This window comes from Carya illinoinensis, chromosome 1 (genome assembly GCF_018687715.1).
Source record: "Carya illinoinensis cultivar Pawnee chromosome 1, C.illinoinensisPawnee_v1, whole genome shotgun sequence".
In the NCBI taxonomy this organism is placed as follows: Eukaryota; Viridiplantae; Streptophyta; class Magnoliopsida; order Fagales; family Juglandaceae; genus Carya; species Carya illinoinensis.
In genome coordinates this window covers 23,032,818-23,044,699 of record NC_056752.1, presented here as the reverse complement: position 1 = coordinate 23,044,699, position 11,882 = coordinate 23,032,818, and the positions used below count along the sequence as shown (strand labels likewise).

At 35.8% G+C, this 11,882-nt stretch overlaps 1 protein-coding gene and 1 long non-coding RNA gene across 4 annotated transcripts; one reads left to right on the top strand and one right to left on the bottom strand.

The window, feature by feature from the left end:
* Positions 1-506: 506 nt before the first annotated feature.
* LOC122313695 lies at positions 507-7,707 on the bottom strand. Of its 3 annotated transcripts, XM_043128878.1 has the most exons (6): positions 6,769-7,707; positions 5,895-6,230; positions 5,278-5,369; positions 1,745-2,608; positions 1,319-1,411; positions 507-1,083 (listed from the first exon to the last, which is right to left on the bottom strand). In XM_043128878.1, the coding sequence occupies exons 1-6, from the start codon at positions 7,705-7,707 to the stop codon at positions 1,077-1,079; spliced, it is 2,331 nt and encodes a 776-aa protein (XP_042984812.1). In that variant the 3' UTR covers positions 507-1,076. The 3 variants fall into 3 exon arrangements, with proteins under 3 accessions (XP_042984812.1, XP_042984821.1, XP_042984827.1); XM_043128887.1 differs by lacking the exon at positions 1,319-1,411 and having other exon boundaries at positions 512-1,083; XM_043128893.1 differs by lacking the exons at positions 507-1,083; positions 1,319-1,411 and having other exon boundaries at positions 1,503-2,608.
* Positions 7,046-7,848, top strand: LOC122313713. Its single transcript, XR_006243473.1, has 2 exons — positions 7,046-7,189; positions 7,299-7,848. It is a non-coding gene; the product is annotated as an uncharacterized LOC122313713 (long non-coding RNA).
* The last annotated feature ends 4,034 nt before the right edge of the window (positions 7,849-11,882 follow it).

Here is an 11,882-nt window from a genome sequence, read left to right as displayed (position 1 = left end):
AAAAAAAATAAAAAATACACCAATGTACTAAAAATCACTTCCTTAATCATTATGTAAAGAAAACAAATTGATGAACGGTCATATTGGGGTGGCACATTGGCTTTATTTATATATATAGAGAGAGAGAAAAGATATTTACAACTATAAATTGTGCAACCGCCACGTAATCGTTTTGAAAAAAGTGAATAAAACATGAGATCCAAATGAAAAAAATTAATTTTTTAATAATGGACCCCATTGTTTTTCAAAACGATTACGCACTTCACGATTATATGTAAAATTATTCATATATATATATGACACTATTAAATAAGCCTAATTAGCATATGAACAGTGTTTTCATCCATAAATTTTTTTCCCAAATATGTCCCTACTTTTTCATTAGTTGTCCATTTTGTCTATTATTTTTTCCCTATTTTACCCTTGATTTTATATCCAAATTCAGTCTCTTTTCGTTTGTTTATTTTTTTTATTTTTAATGTTAGGAACCTCTCTAAGGCAGGGCTCTTTGGATCCACCTCTACATAGTAAAACTCTGATCCCTACACTGCATGCTTGAAAGTTTTCCTATACAGAACTAATTAAATCATTGACTTTTCACCAAGAGGTATGGTCCCAAAGAATTGTTTGCACTCATGAAGTGTTGAATCTTAGACCTTGAAGGGAGTAATGCCTTGGTCTTGGGGTAATCTATCATATTGAGGCTTTGTAGCATTTCTTGTGCTAAAGAGATGTTATGGATGCTTCTCCCTCAAGGAAAGCTCCCTCGCTCCTGCGAAATAATTCTTGGAAGAATGGGAACCAGTCTAGCCACCAACACTGGGAAAAATCTTGTAAACTACCGAGCAAAGGCAGAGTGGTCTGAACTTAGAGAACTATTCGAGCCCTCTTTTTTGGGTATTGTTACAATCAATGACAAGGAATAGAAAGGAGGAAGTTTGAAACCATTGGAGAATTCAGTGGCTGCCTCCAAAATATGCTCTTCCACAATATCCCAACACTAGAAGAAGAAACCTGGTGCAAATCCATCCAGGCCAGGATTACTGTTAACATCATCTATGCCATCACTGCTTCTTTCAGTTCCTGCATGGAAAGGCTACAACATAAACTAGAGTTCTCCTCAGGTCCAACGAGGGCATTTGGATCCCATATTCAAGAAACGAGATTTAGGTCAAAGAATAAATCAGAAAATGATAATTAATATTTCCTCATCCATCCCTACTGCATTCTCCTTGCGGATTGCTAAATTTAACAAAAAATCCATCCAACAAATGAAAGAGAAAAGAACTATGCTTTAATGATTTATATTATTGCTCACCTTACAAGATGATAGACTGAAATGTTCAAGTTCATGGTAAGATAGCAATGTTCCACTCTCTCTCTTTCCCCAAGGTTCTCCTTGCACTGGAACCTAATGTTAAGAAAACAACTTTGTTCTAGATAGACAATAAGGCTAAAAGTAACCAGAAAAAGAAAAAATAAAAAAAGAAGACATTCTCCACTTTCCAATTTGCTTCCATCTGTATTGTTTCATTTAACAAAATCCAACAAACGAAAAAACTGATACAAAAATCCATGCTCTTCTCATCAAATGCTTTTCCTGTTAAGATATAACTACTCCTATACCCCAAACCCAAGAAGGATATATACACGAATAAATATACTGAACTAGTGGGGTAGTACCACAGTGAATTGCAAACACCACATTTTTGTGCGCAATATACAAAATTACAAATTAAGTCACCTTCTAGTTTTTGTTTCGGTTGTTTGCAACTGAGGTGACAATTGTGAGCCACCACCAAGTGCAGCAGCAGCAGATTCTACATGTGTAAGGAGATACTCGTAAATCTTCTTCCTTAACCTGTCAATCGTCTCTGCTGAAATATGCAGTGCTTCTCCTTCATCCTTGCTTGATCCAATTCCGTCCAGCCAGTCATTCACACTCTTGAGCTGAGTCAGCATCCCTGCTATTTGACCATTATCCGACAAGGCTGAGATGTCCACATCAGCATCCAAGAACTTCTCTACGAATTCCAAAAACCAATCCTGGGACTGCAGTTGCAACATTTCAGCCAAGTCAACTGCCTCATCAAGTCCATTTCCTCTAATCCACTCTGGCGGGGGTTGGACCTGTGGCTTCTGACTGATGGATGACATATCCCCTAGCCGGCGAGGAGTTCCTTGTGAAAGCTTAGAACCTACCATTTGGCGGTTTTTACCTTGAATTTTTGCTGAGGCATTCTTGGTAGAGTTTTCTAGGACTAATATTGGTTGGTTTACTGGAAGGGTCTTCTGACTTTGAGTGGGAGTTGGAGCTGGAACTTGATTCAAGGAAGGTTCTTTACTGAAAACAGAAAAATGCGACAGATTAGTTGCCAATGCAGCTTGGACCCATAAAGCTGCATGTTTTTGCCTGTCATGCATGGCCATTAATGCTTCTTCTGACAAGCTTTCTGATTGATCTGGGGAGGTACCGCTTGAAATAAATTTTGATAGAGAATCAGCAACCATGCGAGCGTTATTCAAGCTCGCACGAAGAGTCAAGAACTGTTCAACTGCTGGCTGAGGGTTATCTTCCTTCGAAGAGGTGCTTAACTCAGAATACATGCTGCAAAAATGAATATTCACACAAGCATTATGTCGGCAGAAATATATAGCAGATTACAAATATTAGACTGTAAGTAAAAATGCAAACATAAAAATATACCCCTCCCAAAAAATTACCATAAAGGTGATGGATCAGTAGGGTTGAACTTCAGCTACATGCATCAATTCATTTTGCCAAAATGATCAGCGTCCCACAACCAACATTATCATCAAGAAAAGAAAACCTATATTTTTCTACAGATCAAAGTTGCTTGAGCATTGTGCAGTATCCCAAAACCAACAAAACTCCAAAATTATAAAAAAAAAAGTCCCTGTATTAATTTGAGTAATAGGGGCTCTTTCTCATGCAAGGAGTTGTTCTTATTGTAGATTCTGCTGTTGAAAATGACGGAGATGAAGATAAATACTGATCATACAATGTTTCATATTTGTATTTTTCTCTCAAATCTAAGAGCTTGAGATGTCTTGAATAGGGTGTCCTACAAATCAAGTCAATCACTTTCATTTACCAAGATTTTTTTGCACATGATGACCAACGTAGTTTAATTTCAAATACAATTCTTTGAATGGGTCCTCGGCTTCTACTCAACACTCAAGAGGTAAGACCAATCAGTTTGAGGGAGATAGTCCGACCCTCATTTAAGCCCTTATACTATCTTATGGGATTCTGAAGGTTCTCCCTTCTTAATTACATACATTTTTTTTTTCAAAAAATAAAAATAGAAGAGACAAATACATTGAAAACATGCTTTCTGGATTCCTAAACTTATTGAAGTTTCCAACATGCTTTGCTCCTGCTATGGGGGAGGAAATGCCAGGGTAGGTGAAGTCAGATATGCCTCAAACCAAGTGATCACTTCTTTTAAATGTAACTCCTCATAATACTAGGGATTTTATGCTTTTCACGGCTGCAATGGAAGGCCTGTGTTGCATTTTAGCCCCAGAAAAGCATCAATAAACATGATTATTAATTTAATCATTTTGCCCTTACTAACATAACACATCATTAAGTGTCACCATCAGATGATAATCCAAGTTCTTTCAAAACCCAGTCAAGTCATCACATCATATAAGAAAAATCCCTATCACCCAATTCTCACAAATACAATTGCACCAACTCCATATGTAGCAACTATCCATGATTTTGTCATAGTTAATCAAGCCTTTTCCTCATCTTGTACCACCATTCATTGGTATGAGTGACTCTGTAGTGGTACAGCACTTAGTTTCATTGCGCATGATCAAGCGATTGATCACCCTGTGCAATCTTTCCTCAACCGAGGTAAATTTACTTCACCTGAACTCAAATCATTCTCCTTCTATCTTGTATTGTCACTCATACCGAACATTATCTTCTTTTTTGCAACATTTGTTTATATGACATACTGCTATTAACTGGAATCAAGGTCAAAAGTAAGTATTTAGATACAGTGATGCCAAAGAACTTCAGATTTTATAGCATCTCTCCTAATTCTGGCTTCTCTGTTCCCTAGATTCCTTAAACTAAAACTATATAACAGGATGAATGGATTAACTTGTGAAGTAAGCATATTGATGGATAATGCATTACAGTGCAGCGCCTAAAAGAGACCTAGCCTAGACAATATATTATAACCAAGAGCACCATACCTATAAAAGCAACCCTCCTTCTGTAAAAAGATATTTACTCAAGATCAAAGATTTGTATCCAATCAATTCATATCCCAGAAAACCTCACTCCTTCAGAATAACTCATGAACAAGGCCTACATAATCACAATTTGTGGTCCTTGCCATCGTGGGAGAGAAAGGCAGGTCTGTGTTAGAGTCTAAAAATTTAGAATCCAATATGCTAGAGATCAACAAACTCCAAACACTTACTCAATTCCTTGCCAAATAGTTTATATTATTGTCTTAAATATAGTCTAGGAAAGCTATTAAAAGAAAATGCTACCATAGCTGCAAAATGTCATTATCATCCTCAACCATTTGCAAGTCTAACTAAGCCGTCTCAAATTGCTCAAGTCTGGGTTGCTAGAAACTCAATTTGGAGCTTAGCTTCCTTGCGTTGGTGGATGAAACTTTTACTCTACCAGATGGTAATCATTCTGCCATCAGATATATTCAAACATAATGCTACTGTATGACTATGCACAGCCCGCCAGAACCACCAGTTTCTCTGCTCAGTTTCACTTTTACGACTATGTTTTTCAATGCCAGAACACTTGAGCGCTTTAATCAAGAAGAGCCAACACATCTTTCACAGTGTATATAACCAGTGAAAAGCCAACGATTTAACCAGTTTTGTGTAGGGAAATTTCCGAGGGTACGGTGCACGAGATCAGGGTTTACTCTATAGGGGTGAGTCCAAAGGGCCCTGCCTTGGAGAGGTTCCCCAACATAAAAATAATAATAATAATAATAATAATATCATATGTATCTTTGATCACCACCACCGCATAACTTCCAGATATAAAGTTTACATAATCATGCCCTCCAGGGTAATATTAGTGATGTTCAATCTAGAATATACTAAAGGTATATTAACCAAGGGAGAGATTGAGAATAATTACAAGAAATCATAAGCAATGATTCATTACGACTATCCAGCATAACAAAGATATTTCTAGTTTCACCACCAGTACTTATTTTCTAACTATATATATATTTTTTTCCATTTGAGTAAGTATACCTTAGACATTTAAGTAAGGTCTCTGCAGCAGAAGCCTCTTGCATAGCTTCTATTGCTGCCAGCTGTGCAGCATCTCTGTGCTTCATAACTTGCTGTCATGATAAATGTGGAAGAACAGAATAAGAAAAAGAAATTGGAAAGTCATAGAGCTTATCTTCCAATAGGGGTATCATTTAAGTAGGTATCCATGCATATGAAATTCAGACTACGGGGTAAGTAAAAATTTGGAAAACTACACTTTATCCCTCAAACTACAACTCTTTTGTAACTTGTGACCAAATTACTAAAGTTGTCTCTTTATCCTCCAGAGTATCACTCCTTTCGCGCTTAGCCTCCTCCTTTGAGATCCAGCCATTAAGATCTTGCTATGTAATCTATTTTATCCATCTTAATGGTTAGACATTAAAAGGGGGGGCCAACTGCAACATACTTTTTAAATTGGAGGATTACGTGATAACTTTGGTGGTCATATAGCAAGTGTAGTAATTTGGGAGGGGCTAAAGTGTATTTTCCTAAGAAAAATCTGATCCATGTGCCAGCAAATGCAAACACTCAGGCAACCTTTTCTTTTCCTCTTGCTAAAGTTTGAGATATCTACAATATCATGGAGTTTATACCTTTCCAAGCTTTGCAAGAGATGAAGGAAGTGGAGCCCATGACACATTTCCTTCTGTCAATCTTCTACTATTTAGGGAAACCTTGACCAAGTTTCCAGGAAGTCCATTACTAGAAACTTCTCTGGATGATTTCTTTCCAGCAGAAGTTGTTTGCTTACTTGGCTTTTCTTCATCGCCCCAAGTTCCATATGCAGAAACTCTCTTCGCAGACAATTGAACCTTAACTTCCCCCTTAGATGATTGGACCGTGTTCTCCTCTTTGGATGGCAACCTGTCACTTGATGTGCTTAATCTTGATGATGTAGTTATCCTTGATGGCGTACTAAATCTAGGAGTCTGGCAAATGCATTTTGATTAGATGATAATTATATTTGTTTGACCTGAAGAAGTGCAAAAGGAGGCAAAGAAAGGAAAAGAAAAGGAAGCGAAACGATAGGAAAAATGCAAGAAAGAATTTCCCACAACCCATATCTCAACATGAAAGATAAGGGGTAAATATGTAATCCTTGGGATTTTCAGAGCCAGAAATAAACGAGATTAAATGAGGATGCTAAATAAATACTTCGGGTTTTTCAGATGAGAAATGCACAGTGGGATGATATTTGATTGAACTGTACGCATCAAAATTTGAAAATACCCTCACTGAAGATGACGTGAATGTGCCAACAGAAGAAAACTATAGCAAGCCTGACTATGCAGGGCATCTTTGGTTGAGAAAGTTTCATTTCAGTGACAAATAGGAGCATGAATTCCTTGCTTGCTACTTTTGTTTCTAACCGCTTGCTTTATTTGTCAAAGCATTTGAAATGATGAGTACATTAATCAAGCAACTATTCTAAAAAAATATATATTAGTAAAGAATGATAGAACTTACAGAACTCCGTACTTCAGGCGTCAGATCACGTTTGGTGGCCCTTAATTTTGAACTCTCTCTACTTTTCACCTCCATATTGCCTTCCCAGCTCTTCCTCAGAGCCTTGGCTCCCAGCTCAATCCCTTGAACAAAACTTTTAATTGGATTTCCCATGGCTATCTTCTTCCCTGTGGGAAGGGGACTGGTGCAAACGGCATTCACCTTCTCTAACACTCCCAACTTGGCTGTCGCCTTCCTTCCCCCCTTAATTTCTGCCTGCTGCTTGACCCCATTAGCGAACTTCTCAAAAGAAGTCGGCAACGAATAACAGCTTGTCGGAGAAGAAGGAATAGACCGTAAATTTAACGAGTTCAGTCTCCCCAAAGACTCCTTCTTTACATCCAAACTCAAAGCCGGTTTCGATGGCTGTGACTTCGATCTGGTAAAAGATCTCATTTTCTTATCCAATTGCTGCTCCTCTTTAACTTTGTCCTTTTTCCAAACATGATTATTCCCCAAGACTTTCTTAGGTGATTTCACTTTCTCCCTAGATTTCAAGCCTGAAGAAGAATTATTATTCAGAAATCCCAATGAGTGTCTAGCAACAATATCTTCAGGGCTTCCCACACAGGGGTGGCGCCCTGGGACGGGCCTAACCCCACGCAGAATCGGGACCGGTGAGGCTGCTTCGAGGCGCTCAATATGAATAAACTGACCCAATTGGATCTTATCACTAAGAATCAGATCATCATGTTCATCAGGGAGAGATACATAGGTGGCATGAGAGGAATCAGAGACCTTGAGATAGAAGCCTTGGTTTGGGAATAACTCACCGCCGGCAAGCGCTGGAACAATGCTCACAACTTGTAACAGTGATGACCTGTGCTCTCCAGCAACCTTTATGTCTGTGTTCATGTGCTGCAGAAGCTTGAGGAGGACACCAGGAACAAGATTGGCCATGTTTGTTGGGGCCTTCAGTTTACATTACACTGAAAACCCTGATGTAGAAATATAGAAGACTTTAGATGTGAACACGAATATCTTGCAGAAACTTTTATAAGCTTGACATCTTAAATATTTCTCACAACACGTTTTCCTCAACCCCCATTTCGAGAAAAGGTATCAAATGTATGGACTTCGACGTCTTGCAGAGAAGGCAAACCGGGATTATACTTCAGACCCACGTGAAGTTCCGTCAACGAAAAATGGGATTTCTCGTAGAACACCAAATCTGAAAAGATCTCACACCGTTTTGAGATGCAGATTTGTAAGGTCTGAGCTTCTGGTACCAAAAAATAAAGAAAAAATAAAAAGAATAAAAGACACCAACCTGGTAGAGCTATCAAAACAATACCTTAATCATAGGACCCAGCCCAGAAAAGTAAATAACTGGATTCCAAGAATTGGCACTTGGCGGTGCTAAATCTCTACAGTTTTAATCCACAAACATATCCGAAATTTCTTTGTTTTGGCAGAGTTTTGTAGTGTAGGCTAGAGACTAGTAGAGAGCCAAAAGATTGAAAAAATCCAGAAGGGTAAAAGGCACTTTCCCGGAACAAAATAAGGGGCAGAGGTCTCGAGTAAAAGTTTTTGTACCGGACATGGGGATGGTGCTGAAAATTTGTAGGAAACAGAAAAAGATGCGGGGGAGAATCATTGATGTCGCTTCTTGCAAGTTAGCGAGAAGAACAAAAATAAAGACGAGGAGATGTCAGAGTCCGAGGGTATGAATGATATGAGTTCAGACTGCGACACACACACGTAGACACACAAAAATATTCACACATTTAACTTAAAAATGGTGGGAAGCATACAGAAATTTGAAGCTGACACTACGGTGAAAGCCAAATTTATCTCGGAAATTCTGATTGGAACTGGACGGGGAAATCTTGGTAGAGAACAAACCAATTAATAAATAGCTTTCTTGTGGGCTATTTATTTATTGATTTATTTTTGAAAACGCAGAAAAAGTTGGGTGTTGGTTGGCATATATATATAAATATATATATATATATATTTAAGGGGTTGAGGGATTCAAATCTAAAATTTTCATTAGAGATCTGGGATATATCATCAGGTTCTTGACATCAATTTACCGGTACTAGTTTTAGAGAAGTGACATTTGGATAAAAAAGAATTCACAATATTAAATTTAAATACAAATGTAGTTTTATGTAATTTGTTAGATTTATTTTATAATAAAAGTAATTTTATAATATGACGTATTACATTAAAATATGTTAATTTGTGAGTTTATTTTTATAATTTTTTTTAAAAATAATTATTTTTTTTATTTTATACTTTAAATTTATGTCAAGTAGATCTAATTTATTACAAAATATATATATATATAATATAATATAATATAATAAGTGAAATGAGTGTATTTGTAATGCAAATGGATTGGGAGCGGTAGGAACAAGGTACATGGCGTGTCGGCTAACTGTGATAAAGATGGGTGTCATATGAAATCCCCCAAGATAATAGAAGTGGTTGATTCCCCTATATTTATTCATTTTGTTTCTATGTTTCTTACTAACATGTGATAGGCAACGCTTGTGGGCCCAATCAGCCTACCTATCTACAATAATATTACGTAACCTTTTCAAGTTTTTAGTTGATATTTGAAATTCAAGTCAACATGAAAATGGAAAAACAAAAAGCACTCGAGTCCAATTACATCGAAGAACCTAAATGATTATCGACATTGACTTGATTATTAATAAAATCGATATGAAAGTTTAATCAGAATCTTATGTTTCAAGTGGGGTATTTTATCAAATTCATGAGTTGTGTAAGAATTTGCCAACTTTTAGAGCATTCACATTGGTTTAGGCATATGTATATACAAAATCACATCTTTTGGAGATCTAATTTGCCATACAAGCAAAATTTTCACATTGGCTTATGTAAATTTGAGACAAAATAATAATAAAATATTATCATTTTATTTTTATTTTTTTACTTTTTATTTAATAGGGTTTGATCTTCAAATATGTAAAATATTTAAGCAAAATATTTTTTGAGGAGTGAATGAGTAAAATATGTAGTAAAATATTTAAAGGTAAAATATGTAGAAAGAGAGTGGGAGGAGAGAAAAAGAATGAATAAAATATGTTTTGGAGAGTGAATAGTAGATCTTTAAACATGTAAAGGTACTGTTCATAGCTATGCAAATATTTGAAGATGCATAATCTAATGTAGATGAATTTAAGCTCATATTATACAAATATGACTTTGCATATGCATATGCATAGACCAATATAGATGCTCTTAGGGGATCTCGCTTGGTCGAACCGAAGCCCCGTATGTAGATGGCTGCCGTGTGGGCAGATGCTTGCACACATTTGGGCATCGAGGGATGGGGCTAGGGATTTACCCTGTCATCCAAGATAGTTATATATATGAAAAAAGATATTTACAATTATAAATTATATAACTGCTGTTTAATCATTTTAAAAAAAGATGATAAAATATGAGACTCACATGAAAAAAAATTAATTATTTAATAGTAGATCATATTATTTTTCAAAACAATTATCCAGCATCTACACACTTCATGATTATACGTAAAATTACTCTATATATATAAAAAAATTAATTTTTTAATAAAACGAATATCATTTAACGTTAAGTTTAGTTTAAAAGTTAAACCTCCATTGCAATGTCTCTCTCTCTCTATTCCTTTGTTTCGTCATATGCCAGTTGTCATTTGTTGCTGTCTCCCGCTCTTCCCTTCTTGTCATCGCCTTGGCATCCCAAGACCAGGTATCTCTTGCTCTCTCTCTCTCTCTACCTGCCTTTTGTTTTAGACTTTTATTTTTTTTATTGCGCTATAGTTTGGGCGGTTTTTTTTTTTTTTGAGGGGAGAGGGTTGGGCAGAGCGGGCGGACGACTTTGGAGGCCAATCATCTGCCCCTGTCATGAGGATGAGGAGAATTGCCCACAAAGGGTGGAGCCGAGCCTCAAGGTCCCAAATCTCCCGCCCCTCATCCCATAAGAGAGTAGGTAGGAGGTGACCGGTGATCTTTATCCGAGATGCGGGTAGCATCCTTAATTCTTATATTATTTTCAAATTTCATAACACTCTGGCCTGCCACCAGCTAGATTAGCTAATTCGACGTGGCAAGAAGCCATGATTTAGATATTTTAATAACCAATTTTTGTATTTTAATAACCAATTTTTGTTAATGAGTGATAAAAAAAACAGCTGTTTTTTTTAAAAGGAAAAGCTGTTTAATATATAGCGTTGAGTTAGATAAAGGTATTAGCTATATATAATATGATACGCAAATGGCTTTCAATCAGTAGGGATATTGTATTTTATAAATATAAACTCTTTAATCCATATTGCGTATACATACAAATAAATCATAAATGCCACACTGTACTGCTTGGTTGTCAGGAATTTATTAGGAACTCATTATACACTCTGCTCTTCGCTTTAATTAGTTGCCAAATGCAGATTCAAAGCGCTTAAGTGGCTCAATTATTATTTTTATTTTATTGGAAAAGTATTGATTTTGCTTCAAAATTTCAAATACTTGCCAAAGAGTATTGTTAAGAACACATCACTCCTAACCCAATATGGAAAGAAATATTGTGATAAAATTTGTTGAATTTTTTAATATCTTAATAAATGAGTAATGTTATATATAATTGTGAAATATACAAACGTCATGCAGTTATTTTGAAAAACAGTAGAGTCCATCATTAAAAATTTAATTCTTTTTCACGTGAGTTCTGTATTTATTCATCTTTTTTAAAATAATTATATAGTACTTACAAACTCACGACATTAAATATCATCTATCTAATAAGATGTAAACTATTCGTATGCAAACCCAAGCTTTGAGTTTGGCTAAAACGTTTTGGAAAATAGTTCATCATATGCAACTTCTTGAAAAGTAAACAAGGGAAAAAGTTATTAAATATTCTCAAAATATACATAATTTGGTATTTTCATCCTATTATAACATATTATATAATTAGAATTATTTATATAAATATTAATTTTATTATATAACAAGAATACCACGTATGGGTAGTTCAAAATTATATAATAATTATTCAATAAAACAGTTTAATTAGCAATTTTGAAGTATATTTTACCATGTTGAGTAAAAGAAGGGCCC